Source organism: Brassica rapa, chromosome A03 (genome assembly GCF_000309985.2).
Source record: "Brassica rapa cultivar Chiifu-401-42 chromosome A03, CAAS_Brap_v3.01, whole genome shotgun sequence".
NCBI classification, from domain to species: Eukaryota; Viridiplantae; Streptophyta; class Magnoliopsida; order Brassicales; family Brassicaceae; genus Brassica; species Brassica rapa.
The window spans coordinates 36,842,885-36,859,374 of NC_024797.2; the positions used below are offsets into that span (position 1 = coordinate 36,842,885).

Consider the following 16,490-nt stretch of genomic DNA (forward strand, 5'->3'; position numbering starts at 1 on the left):
TTCGACGGCAATTTTGTATTACCAAAATCAAATTATATTAATAAGTACGTCTATGATAGGAATTAGTGTCATAAAGTGCTCAAAACATTCCTAAATATTAAATATTATGAAGATCATTCCTTTGCTTGCAAGTAATGCTAATTGACAATGTATAATCGATCTTTAGAAAGCCTAGGTTGCATGAATAAATGCTATAATTGCAGGGTGTTTGGATCACTGGATGGCATTGTTGATATGTTTCAACAGGAAATGATATTATTTTATTCACATTGATATTTGAATTATTTTTGGGAAACTGTATCTGGTGTAATTTAAACACCCGACGTATGGTAGACAGCTTTGAAGTACATGCATAAAATAAATCTTGGAGCATGAGAACTATAGGAAAATGTAAATTTGCTCCGATTCATACACATTATATATGGGGTCCTCCTCTTTCTAACTTTTGAAGATGTATGGTTTAGTATTTCATATTTAACTGTGTAAACATTATCTATTAAGTTTTAAAAATCTTATGAGCAAAACATATTAATTTGAATAAAATATTCTTGACATATATGGTTTTTCAATATTAAAGTAAAAAATAGTATTTGTGATTTAAATAAATGTAACCACATTTTCGTTTATAAAGATATGGTTTAAATAAAATCTTATGAGCAAAACATATTAATTTGAATAAAAGTTTCTTAACAGATATGGTTATTTCAATATTAAAGTAAAAAACTATGTGTGGGATTCAAATATCATAGAAAACACATTTTCGTTTCTAGACATTATATATTAAGTTTAAATAAAATCTTCTGAGAAAAACATATTAATTTGAATAAAATCTTCTTAACATATATGTTTTTTTCAATATTATAGTAAAAAACAGTATTTGTGATTCAAATAAAATAGAACACACATTTTTCGTTTCTAAAGATATGGTTTAAATAAAATCATCTGAGCAAAACATATTAATTTGAATAAAATTTTCTTAACAGATATGGCTATTTCACATTAAAGTAAAAAACTATGTGTGTGATACAAATATCATAGAAAACACATTTTTGTTTCTAGACATTATATATTAAGTTTAAATAAAATATTCTGAGCAAAATATATTAATTTGAATAAAATCTTCTTAACATATATGTTTTTTTCAATATTAAAGTAAAACAAATAGTATTTGTGATTAAAATAAAATATAACACACATTTCCGTTTCTAAAGATATGGTTTAAATAAAATCACCTGAGCAAAACATATTAATTTGAATAAAATCTTCTTAACAGATATGGTTATTTCCATATTAAAGTAAAAACCCATATCTGTGATTTAAATATCATAGAAAACACAATATTTGTTTCTAAACATTATATAATAAATTTAAATAAAATCTTCTTAACATATATGGTTTTTCAATATTAAAGTAAAAAAAATAATTTATGATCCTAATATCATAGAAAATATATTTTTTCGTTTCTGAAGAAAACCATTTTTGTTCCATTGGATATCATGTAAATTGTTCTTCAGCAGATATGTTTTTTTATTATTATTAAAGCTGTCAAATAAATTGTATGCTTATAGAATATCATTTTAAAAAATATAAATAAAGTCATGACTATTAGACAAAGTCGTGGTTTGTCATGCAACCAAACAATGATGCATTGGTTTTGGTTGAACCAATCAAACAACCCGAATTTAAACTAAGTTATAGATCACATTGCATACACACCAACAAACATGTTATGTAGTTGTAAATAAAACATTATGTTAAGCTACAATTAATGAATAATGGCAAATAATGTAATAAGTCTAGTAAAGAGATGACATTTAATTAGAAAGAGTGAGAATGAATATGGTGTTGACACCTAGGAAATGACATTCTTGTTAATAACACATGAGCTAAAAGTTAGTTTCCTATAATGCTCCTATTTTAATAAGTAAGGGATTATGTCTGTTAAAATTGATTTTTTGTGAATTATGCAATGGGGAACCTCTGGCACAAAGATTCCACAGGCTATGTATGTTAAAAATCGAAACAAAATCAAATACCGGTCATATTGGTTTTAAGTAAACCATAAAATACAATAGTACACTAAACCAATTATATTAAAATGGTTATTGATCAAACAAAACACATCATAATAAAACTTTAGCCGATTACACAAAAATCCTTACCAAAAATCTAGTGGCTAAAATATATGGTGTATGTTTATTTCCAACATTGTATTAATTTTAATAATTCTAAATTGTTATATCTATTGTCAAATGAATTTTTTTACATTGCATATTTTTAATGCTATTTTCCACACATTCTATTTTTCAATGATGATATTTTTATTTCTTACTTCAAATCATATATTAGTTCCAACTATATAAAAAACACTACTATATAAAAAACACTACTATATTAGCTCCCAGGATTAGGAAAATACACTACAAAAATACATCACTTAATTTGTATCACATAAATAAATGATATTGATTTAAATTATTCATTACCCGCAAATTTAAGTATAATTCATATTATTAAGAATACCTAATTATTCAAAACAAAGAAAAACAGCCAATCGGATCTGCCATATCATTCAAAGAAAATAACATTTATGTATTAGTTTTGGTTGGTAAAGAAAATTTATTTGATACCATTGAAGAAAAATTTGAATAAATTGACTCGAAAAACAGCTCTTTGAATACAACTTTTGTATAAAACTTTCATAAGTTTTTCATTTTATAATATAAACTATATAATATAAAAAACATTTATATAAATAAATCTTTTACTAACTCTGATACTCATAAGTACTTAGCTAATTCTTTTTTTGAAATTCAGAAGCTTCGTCTGGAATAACGCATAAAAGAAAACGAGGACGTCCGCTCGGATCACGAACGAAATAAAAAGGTGTGTCTTTATTATAAGTTATACACTATTTCCAACTAATATGTTGTATCGGATATTAATCTAATTATGTTTATTTCCCAGTTCATCTAATAAACGATCGACTAACATTCAAAACGAAGTTGTTTGACTGTAAGTTTATATGGATTATGATAACATACTCTTATCAATATAAATTCATAAAACTAATTGGGTTTCAAATTTAAACAAACCTGTGATAACTGCGACACTTATGGTACGGAACGTTACTTCAGTATTTATATCTTACATTATAGCTTCTTACTAATTACTATCAAACATATTTGTCAAACAAAAAAATGCACGTAACATGAGAAAGACCATCTTGCTATCAAAACGAACTTCAGCACCGTCACAGGGTAATCATCATAACCAACCAAACCCATTTAGGATTAATAAATTTACTAGATTTTGACCCGCGCTTCGAAAGTGCGGGTTTTATAGGTTATATACGAAGTTGAAAATGTGATAGTATTTTGAGTATATTGTGTATTATTATGTTATAAAGTCGTATTATATCGAATACATAAATTTGTTTAAAATTATATAACTTATGTATAAGTTTATTCGGGATTTTTTATATACACTCTTATGTAAATCTTTCTTAAGTATGAACATTTTACCTAAATTTGATAAACGAACCAAACCAATACGAAATACAGGTTGAGGTTCGAGATTGGGAAAAAGTTACCTATTAGATTTTTTTGGACCTGTGGGTCTCTGTCGGGTACCTAAAGTACCCTGAATGTTTTGTTCATATTATGTATATTTGAGTAATTCATATATGTTTTCAGTATAAAAATATTATTGTAAAATTTGGATTCGCATTTTCTGTTATAATTTCAAGTTTTGGGTAAAATTTCAAAATATATTTAAAATATTGGATATTTTTGGTTTGTGGGTAAGATTTTGGTCTTTTAGATATTTAGTTATTTCTGGTATTTTTTTTTTATTTTGGGTATTTTCATGTTTTGATTTTTTGACTTTTCGGATTCTTTAAATCTTTTTGTGTGAAATACTCGAGCCGAGCTAGACTCATTACGTAGCCAAATTACATAGTAAATTTTATAGATACTTGAATTATTGACTCAAACTAACCTGGAACTAAAAGGAACCGATCTGAACAAAAATCATTCAAATACCTAGTTGGATATAAATGCCCAAGACCCAAAGAACTTGGATCTGAAAGAAACCGATTTATATTTGACCCGAAGATCCGAGTGACCAAATCTAACATTTCACTATATTTTTGTGCATTTTATAAAAGTTACATTTGTTAACTTGGTGAAACTTAAGATTTATTTGAGAGGTTTTTGACTAATTTAATAGTATAGATTTGTAGGTTTTTTGTTGAGCAGTAAAAAAAGATTTGTTTGGTTTTTGATAATTTAAGCTTATCTTAAATATTAAATTGTTATTTATCAATAAAATAAAATTAAGATAATATATAATTTTTAAATTTATCTTAATTATGAAGTTAATGAGACATATTTAGAGAAGAGTATAATAAAGTGTATGTGATATTATATTTTCTTGAACCAAATTTATGTGGTAGTATATATATGGTATAATCTTTTCGTTTACAAAAAGATATGGGTCCAATAAATAAAAGCTTTGACTAAATGATTGTTAGAGAAATTAAAGGTAACATATTGTTTGTCCAAATCAAAGTAAGACCAGAATATTATTAGTTAATAAAAGAGTCCAAACAACTTTTTTAAGTAGATTTACTAAAACTCCTTCCCTTTTAATAGTATTGATAACTCTAATATTCATGGTTTATGCATATATTCAGATGCTACAATCCGACCGCATTGCTTGCGACGGACTCCAACGAAAAAAGGTACATACTATTAAAAACCCTTTAATGAACGAAAAGTAGCCACATTTGATCTTACATACATTTTAAATAAGCCTCAAATGTTAGTGGATAGTTGAGACACACATGTGTTCATGGACGTGGTATTAATATTTTGTTATCTATGAAAATGTGTTCATGATATTTTAGCTATTCGTTAGATCTTTTGGTACGTCAATGTTATGGTCTAACACACGCATATAATTATTTGCTTAAGTTAGCCCTTTTGTCACAAAATTATTTAAATATTAATTTTAAGTGACATTAAAAATAATATTAAACACACTATGTGTTAACAATCTCAGTATATTAGAAGATAATGTCATTAATAATATTAAAAATTCTTAACAATTTTAAAATCCATAAACTCTAAATATTAAACACACTATGTGTTAATAATTTCAAACAAATTTTAATTCAGATAAAGGCTCCACATCTAAAGCTGAAGAGAACATAATCGTAGCATGCGCAAAATGTGGTGCATTACTTCGGAGAGCACTGGTATGGACTCCATAACAGGCGAACCAACATTCACAATTTGTTGTAACTATGGCCAAATAAAGCTACCCCCGCTCAGGCAACACCAGCCATGTTAGAAGAACTTATTCATGCTGGGTGGTTTAGAGATACTATCCGAGTCTATAATACTGTACTGCTTGAATGAAAATGGATTATAGTGTGGTGCATACGCCTGGTCCTTACACTATACGGATCCAAGGTCAAACCCACCACATAATTGGCTCGATTATACCACGACAAGGCCATCCCCCAGAATATCTCCAGTTTTATATATTTCATACAGGCAACGAAGTCAGAAACCAGTTAAATGCGATGGGGCAATCCTCAACCAAAGACAATCTTGATGAGACAACCTTAGAGCACCTCATCGAGATGATTGACGAGAATAATTGTTTAGCTAAGATTTTCCGACGGGCACGTGATCACTATGAAAGCGGTGGTCAAGAGTTTACTATTAGGTTGCTCCAAGATAAAGGGAAAGGGAAAGAATACGATCTTCCAAGTACGAGTGAAGTCGCAGGCCTTATCGTAGGGGATATATCATCAACAATTGGAGTACGAGATAGAGTGGTTCAATTCCAATCTGACACTTTGCAGCAGATACGTGATGACCACCCTCTATTCATGAGCCTCCAATATCCTCTTCTGTTTCCATATGGTGAGTATGTTTTCACCCCGAGATCTCATTACATCTTGAGACAGGCACTTCAAGAACAAGGCAATTCCTAACCATATGCCAATTCAAGGATTGAAATTAATTAAAGCCGGCCGTCTCCTCCATTAATATATTGTGGACGTTTATACGGCAATTGAAGAAGATCGGTTAAGGTGGGCGAGGAATAATCAAGATGTCCTGAGAGCCGAACTATACAGTAATGTACTCGATGCTATTAGCAAGGGTGGCACAGATGCTAAAATTATTGGTCAACGGTTCATACTGCCTCCAAGTTTCACCGGTGGACCCCGATACTTAGTTAAGAAATACCATGATGCGATGGCTATTTGCAGAGAATATGGGAATTCAAATTTGTTTATCACAATGACGGCCAATCCTAACTGGAGAGAGATTAAAGATCATCTTGATATATATGGTGGAGACTCTCCCAATGATAGACTAGACATTGAATGTCGAGTCTTTAAAATGAAGTTAGATCAGCTACTCGAGGATTTCAAAAAAGGAACTTTCTTCAAGCCATACACAGCAGCTCTCCACATAATAGAGTTTCAAAAAAGAGGGCTCCCTCATGCACATATATTATTGTGGTTGGGAAGCTCTTCCAGAACACCAAGTGCAGAGGAAGTATATGAGATTATTTCAGCCGAGCTCCCAAACAAAGAAGAAGATCCAGAGGCTTACAATTTAGTAACAAAACACATGATCCATGGTCCATATGGTGTCATTAATCGGAAGTCACCATGTATGGAGAATAATGTGTGCACGAAAAAGTATCCTCGCCAGTATAATGACAATAGTTCGATTGACAAATCAGGATATGTATTATATCGTCGCCGCCGGAATGAAAATGCGTATGTGGTAAAGGATGGGGTGATTCTAAACAACACTTTCATTGTACCTCATAACATTAAGCTTCTAAAGAAGTAAAAAAGCTCATATTAATATTGAATGGTGTAATCGTACAAGCGCAGTTAAGTACTTATTCAAGTATATAACCAAAGGTGTTGATAGAGCATCCGCAGTTATTGAAAGGGGAAATACGGCAACTGCCTCTGACACAGTGGCTTCTGGCGAACCAACTGAAAGAGTTATGAAGCAACGGAATGAGATCAAAGACTAAGTCGATGCTCGGTATTTATCAGCTTGTGAGTCTATGTGGCGGACTTTCGCATTCCACATCCACAAAAGAAAGCCATAAGTTGAGAAGCTTATTGTTCACTTAGAAGGTTAACATAACATCACAATTAAATCAACTGATAACCTCGGCCGTGTGATCCGCAAGGCAGGTATTGAGAAGATGATTGATGTTCACTGAATTGATGGTCTTATGCAGAATGTCAGAATTTGCACAAAAATTAACTTATGTGCAAATACCAGAATATTTTGTATGGAAAAACAGTACCAAAGTCTGGTCCGAACGCAAGAGAGGAAAAACCATTGGGAGGATTGTAGCCGTCCATCCATCAGCTGGTGATCGTTACTATCTAAGGATTCTCATAAACAAGATTAAGGGTCCTAGAAGTTATGACGAGTTAAAAACCTTTAACAATGTGAAATACCCTGACTTCAAATCAGTTTGCCACGCAAGAGGCTATTTGGACAATGATGTTGAATGGCTTGAGAGTATGACTGATGGTTCTAGAATGGCTACCCCATTCCAACTCCGTGATATGTTTGTCACATTCCTAAACAATTGCTTCGTTGCAGGCCCTATAAACTATGGAAATCAATGAGCGAGGACATACTTCACAAGAGGCAACAACTCTTAGGTCATACAAATCTGGAACTGGATGATGAGACCCTTGAGCAATACACATTAATCGAAGTGGAAAAGTTGATGCGCATGCATGATCGCTCATTTGATGATATTAAAGAGATGCCAAAGATCAAACAAGTTTTGCTAAAAGAATTGGGGAACAGTTTGTGGAACCAAGAAATAGATTACGATGTTGCTGAGGAAACACTATGACATGACACGCAGTACAACTTACTTAATGCTGGGCAGCGTGCGATTTACGAATCAGTCTTAGACTCTGTTGATAAAAAGGATGGAAATTATTATTTGTATATGGCGCAGGAGGCACAGGGAAAACATTCCTATACCAAGCCATTATATCCAGACTTCGCTCGAGAAAACAAATCGTTCTGCCGGTTGCTTCCTCAGGAATAGGCGCATTACTACTACCTAACGGGAGGACAGCTCATTCTCGCTTCAATATTCTTTTGAAGCTCTCTGCAGACAAGCTCTGCAACATCAAACCAGGTACAATGCTGGCTGAACTAATTGAAAAAACGGACCTCATAATTTGGGATGAAGCACCTATGACAAATAAGCATGCTTTTGAAGCACTAGACAAAACGTTGAAGGACATAATGTCTATGAAAAATCCACCTGCAAAGGATCAAAATTTCGGCGGCAAGACCGTTTTGTTAGGTGGTGATTTTAGCCAGATCTTACCAGTAATTTTACAAGGTAGTAGAGCTGATACTGTCTTAGCTTCAGTAAGTCATTCATATCTATGAGATAGCTGCCACAAGTTCTCTTTAAAAACAAATATGCTAGTCAATCAGGACAAGAAATAATTCTCTGAGTGGCTTCTCAAGGTCGGGGAAGGTTGTCTAGAATCGGTAGAAGAAGATGAGGATGATGGCTACCATGAACAAATGATAATTCTCGACAATTCATTGGTCCAAGAGCCTAAGGATGACTCTTTAACAAGTTGTTGATGCCGCATATGGAGATGTCAACAAAATAAAAGCCTCCCAAAGTTCTTACACTGATAGAACTATACTTACACCCCGAAATGATACAGTCCATGAAATCAATGCATATACAATCTCCAAAACTGACGGGGAGTCAAGAGACTACTACAGTTACGATAGCTTTGAGATTTCGGATACTCAATCCAATCAAAATAATACATTATATGCGATTGAGTATCCCAATTCCATGGAATTTCCAGGATTGCCTTCTCATAAGATCACTCTCAAAGTTGGGGCCCCAATCATGCTTCTGCGAAACATAAATTAAAAAAAAAGATTATGTAATGGTACCCATATGATCCTAACCCACATAGGGGAACGAGTGCTTAAAGCATAAATAGTCACTGGCTCACACATTGGAGATGAAGTTTTGATCCCAAGAATTGTTCTCTTGCATGATGAAACAAAGCTGCCGTTCACTTTACGTCGACGACAATTTCCTATCAGATTGTGTTATGCAATGACAATCAACAAAAGCCAGGGGCAAAGTTTAAAAGAGGTTATCCTATATCTACCTAGACCGGTCTTTGCACATGGTCAACTCTATGTGGCCCTCTCACGTGTAACAAGCAAAGCAGGACTAAAAAATCATCAAAGGCGAAGATTCACACCCACGAAAAGTGAAGAACATAGTCTACAAAGAAATCTTCAACCGCCTTCGCTCCCATGAGGGTACGTAAAATTTTAAATTCAGAATCTCATCCAACATGTTTTTATATTTATTTATCTAATAATTCACATTTATCTGATACTCAGTATTCTATCTTCCAACAGAATAAATCAAAGTTAAAACTCCTTCCCTGATGATGGATATCTCACTACTTCCAAGTACGTCTACCTATTCTATTAATTAGATAAATTGATTTCTATTTCTAAATTATGTCCACTAATTTATTTTAAAATATTTTCAGGCTCTCTATCTCGAAAAAGTCCAATCACATCTATATCCCTCTTCCTCAATAAGTTCACCATCTTATCTATGATTTTCGCTTTTTTGTTTTAAACTTAGTATCTGCTCTTAATAATATGATAAGCGCTTTATCTATGCGCTGTTTTTACTGTTTTTTTATACTTCATATCAGTGAAAAGAAGCAATATTTTGTCACAAATATAATATGCATGAGAAGATACAGTTTTCAAATAATCCACTTAACAATACTTATAAGATTCGTTTAATCATTTTAAAAACCATTGTTGACTAGTTTTATTAGCACCGAGAGTAAGAGGCCACTTGTTTAAATGAACTCGCCTCCGCATAAACACCATTTTCATGAAAGCAAATTTATTTAAATTATCATGTTCTTTTAAAAAAAATTGTATATATGTTAAAAAGCAAATTATTTTGAATGCTTTTATTTTTATCAACTATATGGTACTGAAAATCAAAAAGTAAGCTTAGTCCTATTAAAAACAATAAAAATTTAAAGTAGCAGCCCCATAGCTCAAACATATGTAACTTTTAATTCTAAATATATAACTCCATTATATTTGAAAACCTATATATTTCATACGAAACGAAATACCTATAACATCTCAACATAATTAAATAACTTTGACCGCTCAATCAAATACGTCATGTACTACAAAGAGCGAATACCATGTCAATAATGGAATGAACTCGAGCGCAATTCACGTTTTCAACAAAACAAATCCATCAAGACAAATCCAAGCCATAGAGAGAAAAAATAAAAGCTCAACCTCTTCCTACTCCTTTTATTCCTGTCCCACCAAATTATGTATTATTCTTTAATTTATGTATAAGCGCACCCAACAATTTTTATTAGTTATTTTTCTTTACATATAAAAAAATAAAAATAGTTACAATACAATTTCAGTAGAAATTACTATCTCAAATTAAAAATACGCAAGTTTAATTCAGTTTTATAATATTATAGAAAAAATCCGGGCGTAGTCCAGAAAACCCTCCAGTGTTAATAAATATAGGCTTTAAGCACATATAATCATATTTGAGTTTGTTATATAAAAGCTATAATGGATAACTAGAGCTTCGCCTGCACGGACGTGCGAATATTGGTTATTTTATTTTTATAAATTAATATTTATTTTTTTATGATTAGTGTTATATATTTTAGATGTTGCTATATAATAAATTGTATTCAAAAATTCAAGATTGAATCTGGTAACATAGTTATTTTTCGTAACAAATATTCCGAACCCGTTTCAGATACATCAGTTATTTTGATATTTTTAGGTTCCTATACATCAGATCCGAACTATCTAAACCCGAGAGAACCCAACTCGAATCCCACAGTTACATTCATCCTTGACAGGTAAGAGAAAATCTTCAAGAAGTCATCGTTATTCTCATCCATACTCCGAGTATCAACCATCTTGAAGGTATATAATTTGTGCTGTAAGTGAATTCTATTTGGTAGAGACTTTGAAAGATATAACCTATCCAGTGTAGATCATGTAGAAGCAGCTGGCGTACACAACTCGATCTTCCTTAACATATGATCTCCAACATTGAGAATGATCAGATTCATCGCTTTTTATGATCTTTCAAGCCTTTCAGCTTCCTCTTTTACCAACCGCTCCCTGTAAACATCTTCATCTTCATCCTTCTGAATCACTTATGCATAAGTTGACATCGACTCTTCTAATACATCCTTTAAACCAAGGATAGACAGATGCACTAGCATCCTCTTCTTCCACAATGAGAAGTCTCCTTTCCCATCAAACCGCTCCACCTCAATTCTTGCATTCGCCATTGAGATCAACACCAACCAAGGATCTGATACCACTTTGTTGAAATAACAACCACACAGTGGCAAAATAGTTTGACCTGGAACCATAATCAAACACACAAAATCGCTGACACACTCTTTGACAAACTCGCCGACGTGAGTTAAGTATGAGTTTGCAGAATAATGGAGATCAGAAGAAGAACTTGGAAAATATAGAAGATTGACACTAGAAATTGTTTACTTAGAGTTTACCTAGAATGGCTAAGCCTCTGAGGCCTGGCAAGAGGCAATATACTATAATCTTAAAAACAAAGATATAGAACCTCTCTCTCTCTCTCTCTCTTAAGCTTACAAATCAACTTGCTTGAGAGAGAGATAAGAGAAAATTTGAGCTCCTCTTATATAGTAGGAGTCTATTACATTAGCCTAGTTGGATTAGAGCATTCCCCGATTTCCATAAATCTATTAGGAATATTTCCAAAATTCTTGCAACTTCCACAACTCCATGTGGTTATATTTCCAAGATTCTATCAGCTTCCATAATCCATAAAAGTGATATATTTTTTTCGTATATGACATCATTTTCTTGGTTTAAGTTATGCGATATTGTTTGATTACCATCATCAAATCCTGACGAATCGCAACATATAACTCTTTTTTTGGCTGGAAGTGAAACTTGTAATTGAATGATATAATCTGGAAATCAACAATGAAAACCCCAGTAAAGTATATATCCACACCAGCCTTTTCCCAAACATAATTCGAAGAAAAGATCAAACTATTCACACATGAATTTTTTTTTTTAACACTGGTTCATTATGCTATTAAAAGCTATGAAAAACGTTACATAGACGTTACTACAACCAAAACTTTTACCTGCCTTACTGCATCACCCAGAGTTGCCCTATGAAATTCATTCCTGGCGGTCTGCCTTGCGTCATACCGAAGATCTCTTATAAGTTTTTTTCCAATATTCTGCATAGTTTGCAGTCTTCTCCGGGAATTGAAACTCAGACTTCCTGGTATATAAGCATTAATGAACCTTCAGTCATACCACTGGACCAAGGGGGCTTCCACAACACATATGAAGATTTAGAGCTCTAAATTTGGAAACCATCTAAGAGCTCAATCATTCGTTCTCGGGATGCAATTTCATTATCATATCTCTACATTTCTATGTTGCTAACTCGGAAAATGGATTCAGAATTACAGCTTTTAAATTGCTTTATAAGTCGGATACAAATCAGGTTGAGATCACTATTAAAGCTTAGAATCAGAATGTACATCTCGTATATTACCTCAAAAGTAAGGCATCAGATATCTTGGCAAGCCTTATGATCTATGAAACACAATATTTGGTGAAGGAAAATCAACAACTCACGCACCAATAACTTAAGTCCAAGTTTCAAGTTATTCATAAATAAAAGCTAAATACTTGACAATCCTTCAGATCTAGGAAACACGATCTCTGGTGCAGATAGACTTTCTGAAAACATCTCATTGGTACACACAAAACATACCCAATTGAACGGCAGGGGCTGACCCTGAAATTTTGGCGGTCGTAAGCTGTTTAGTAAATGTTTATATATATATATATTTTTTTTTTTCTTTGCAAATTTGGGGGCCTATGTCAATGTAATTATTTTTCAAAATTTTTGTGAGTTATAGGCGAATGTTTCATGACACTTTGTCCAAGACCGGCTTTGTAGGAAGTTCAGTTCCAAGCAACCCTTTGGACATGAGATATTTGATTAATTTACACCTTGGAATAGTCCTCTTCTCCAAACTGTAATCAAGTACTGAATGGTTCGAGACTACAGCCTTTACTATGCAATTCATATCATTCACCAGAAACTCAATCTTCTTCATCACTATCTACGGCGATTTTTTGTAGTAAAACCAAGTGATTCAACTAGGTAAAAGACCATAAAGTTATTACCTTTGTGAACATTAGAACCAGCACTTGCAGAGGAGAAGGAATTGGAAAAAGCATATACATTTTGAAACTCTAAAGTTAAGTAATTTCTGCAGCTCCGTAGATTTTTTCCGTGCAGTATCAAAGAGAACAAAAGAAAACAAACCAAGCATATTTCGATGACCAATCTCAAAACTTCTTCAAATCAACTCATCGAGTATGACTCACATAATTTAAATTACAAAAAATTGCCAATAACAACAATATTTGAGAGGGTGTAAACCCTAAATAAGTGTATTTGGCCTTTCATGGATCTTATGTGGGCCTTAGATGAGTTTTATATGAGTTTACTGGATTAAGGATTGTTGGAGATTGTGACATTGGAACCTTGGCATTACATTTTGGAAATACATGCATTAATATGAATTGCAAAACAAAGAAAAATTGTGAGTCTTTGGTCTTCAAATTTATTGAACCAATTTAGTCTGATGTGATTGTGAGCAGCTCTTCATCATATTGCAAAACTCTTGATAGTTGATACTTCCATCCTTATGAAAACAAACATGATCCAAAACACTAAGCCAATTTTTAAATTAATCAAACTATGTTTGTATTTACTACTTTAATTACAATATACAACTTACGTTATCTGCATCAACATCAGAGATAATCTCCATGATCATGGCATCATCTCCCATATTATATTCCTTCATAGCCATTTCTAATTCTTGTCTTGTAATAAATCTATCAGCACAGATTTAGCTGGTTATTGATCCAGTTTAGTTCTGGAATATATGTGGTCGATATCGGTTTTCAAACGTACCCACTATTATCTTTATCGAAGTGTTGAAAAGCTTTAAACAGATCCTCCTCCCTTTCAACTCTGTACCGGTTCATTGTAGCTGAGATGAACTCAATGTAATCAATTGTACCATTTCCATCGACATCAGCCTAAAACAAATACATTAACCAAAGTAATCCATACTGGTTCAATTCAAGGAAAAATTAGAGAATGGCATGCCTTACATCTTCCAAGATCTGCTTAACTTTGGTTTCAGTTAACCTCGAACCAAGTTTTTCTAGTCCAGTTTTCAGTTCATCGTACGTGATTGTACCGCTTTTATCTGTGTCCATGTTTTCAAACATCGTCCTGAGACCCTTTAGTTCCTCTTCTTTGAGATTTTGTGCAATAAACTGAAACCAAACTATACCAATGAATCAAACCGATCTAATATTCACCACTAAACAAATCCTTGAGAATACTTACTTTCAATGCAAGCTTCTTAAGCTTGTTCATAGCTTGAAGTTGCTTCATCCGCGACAAAATGGCACTATCAATCGGTTTATCAGAAGCTTCTCCACCTTCTCGTATCCATGGATGTTCTAGATAAAGAAAAATAAGAGTTGGTTCAGTTTCCTCAATTCCAAACGTTAAACAGAAACAAACAGAGTATACTAGTAACCTTACCTAGGACTTGAGAAGCAGTATACCGACTCTTGGGATCACTCTTTAACATGTTCATCACCAAATCTTTAGCACTCTCAGAGATTGACGGCCACGGTTTGAACTCAAAATCAATCTCTCCTCTCAAGATCTCCTCAAATATCCCCTTATCAGTCTCTACACAGAGAAAACAACATTAGTAAACATAAGAAATTACAAAACAAAACCAAGTGATCCGGTTAAAGAGTACCGGCCCAAAACGGAGGAGTTCCACATAGAAGTATGTAGAGAATAACTCCAGCGCTCCAAATATCAATTTCTTTGCCATAGTTTCTCTTCAGAACCTCTGGTGCAACATAATATGCACTTCCTACAATATCTTTGTACACTTTCCCTAGGAAAAATAAATACTGTATAACAATTCTTGGGTTGCAAGAAAGTATAAAGATAGTTTCTTGCTTTGCAAGAAATAATTAGTGTTATCCATTTATGATTTGACCATTGCTGATGTTGGTTATGCATACCTTCTTCGATGAACACCGAAACACCAAAATCGGTAGCCTTAAGCATTGCAGAAGCTTCATCTTTACCAGATAACAAGAAGTTTTCGGGTTTAAGATCGCGATGAATCACACCCATGAAATGGCAAATCTCTACAACTTTAACCACACATCTTATGATCTCTGCGGCTGCTTTCTCTGAGTAATGTCCTCTTTTACTAATCTTATCAAAGAGCTCACCGCCTTCACAAAGCTCCATAACAAGATGCACACTTTGTCTGTCTTCATAAGCTCCTTTGATCTCCACAATATTTGGTTGCCCTGATAAATACTGCATTATCTGTATCTCTCTTCTTACATCTTCTCTGTCCTGTAATATAATTTCCCAAAAAATTACTCAAATTAACTAGATTTTGGGTGTTTATTAGGCTCTTACCTGAGTTCTGATGAGTTTTCTCTTTAAGATGGATTTACAAGCGAAGTTCTTGCCTGATGAGATCTCTGTACATAGATACGTAATACCGAATGGCCACGACCCAATTCGCGACCAAGACTGTACGTCTCCTTAACGTCTTCAAATGGTTTTCCTGAGATCGGTTCTGGTTGGTGCATTAGCTTTTGTTGTTCTTGAGGGTGAGAAATCGGAACTGGAAGTGGGAGTTTATGAGGCTGCACCACGATCTGGATATTGGCTCTAGGAGCAGTTTGTCTTTGACGAAGGGGTTGTTTTTTAGTTGATTCTCCGCTCTCGAACTCTGTGTTTTCTTGACCATTGCTGACTGGTATTGGTTTCTTGGGCTTCTTTTTAAAATTGATGCAGAGACATGCCATTTTTTTGATGTATTGAAGAAAGCGTTTTTAGGACAAAGACTTGAGAAAACTTGATGTGTTTAAGGTATGTTTCCAATTCATAACGACACCTAAGCACGTTAGTGAATTTGTATAAGGCTTGCATATTTTGTTTTCTATAGTTTTTAGAAGTCAAATGTGTGATAAAATCTGGAACAACCTCACTATTTATTCTTTATATTATTGTAATTTTAATATTGGAGGGAAATGCTGTTTTATTATTTAACAAAACTATGTTACAGCTATTTTTGGAATCTTTGAAATTTCCAACTGAAACTAACATTGTGATGGGCGTTATACATGGCAGGCATGTTCTGTTATCTATATGTGATGAATTTATTAAGGGAAGTAAATGGC

The 16,490-nt window shown here is 33.1% G+C and overlaps 1 protein-coding gene across 1 annotated transcript; it reads right to left on the bottom strand.

The window, feature by feature from the left end:
• Positions 1-9,764: 9,764 nt before the first annotated feature.
• On the bottom strand, positions 9,765-16,170 carry LOC103838679 (calcium-dependent protein kinase 19). The gene is given in 10 exon segments (XM_009115135.3): positions 9,765-13,888; positions 13,985-14,084; positions 14,164-14,291; positions 14,367-14,534; positions 14,608-14,723; positions 14,809-14,961; positions 15,035-15,178; positions 15,309-15,654; positions 15,721-15,812; positions 15,815-16,170. Coding segments are annotated over 10 exon segments (1,629 nt in total). The 5' UTR covers positions 16,116-16,170; the 3' UTR covers positions 9,765-13,807.
• Between the last annotated feature and the right edge of the window lie 320 nt (positions 16,171-16,490).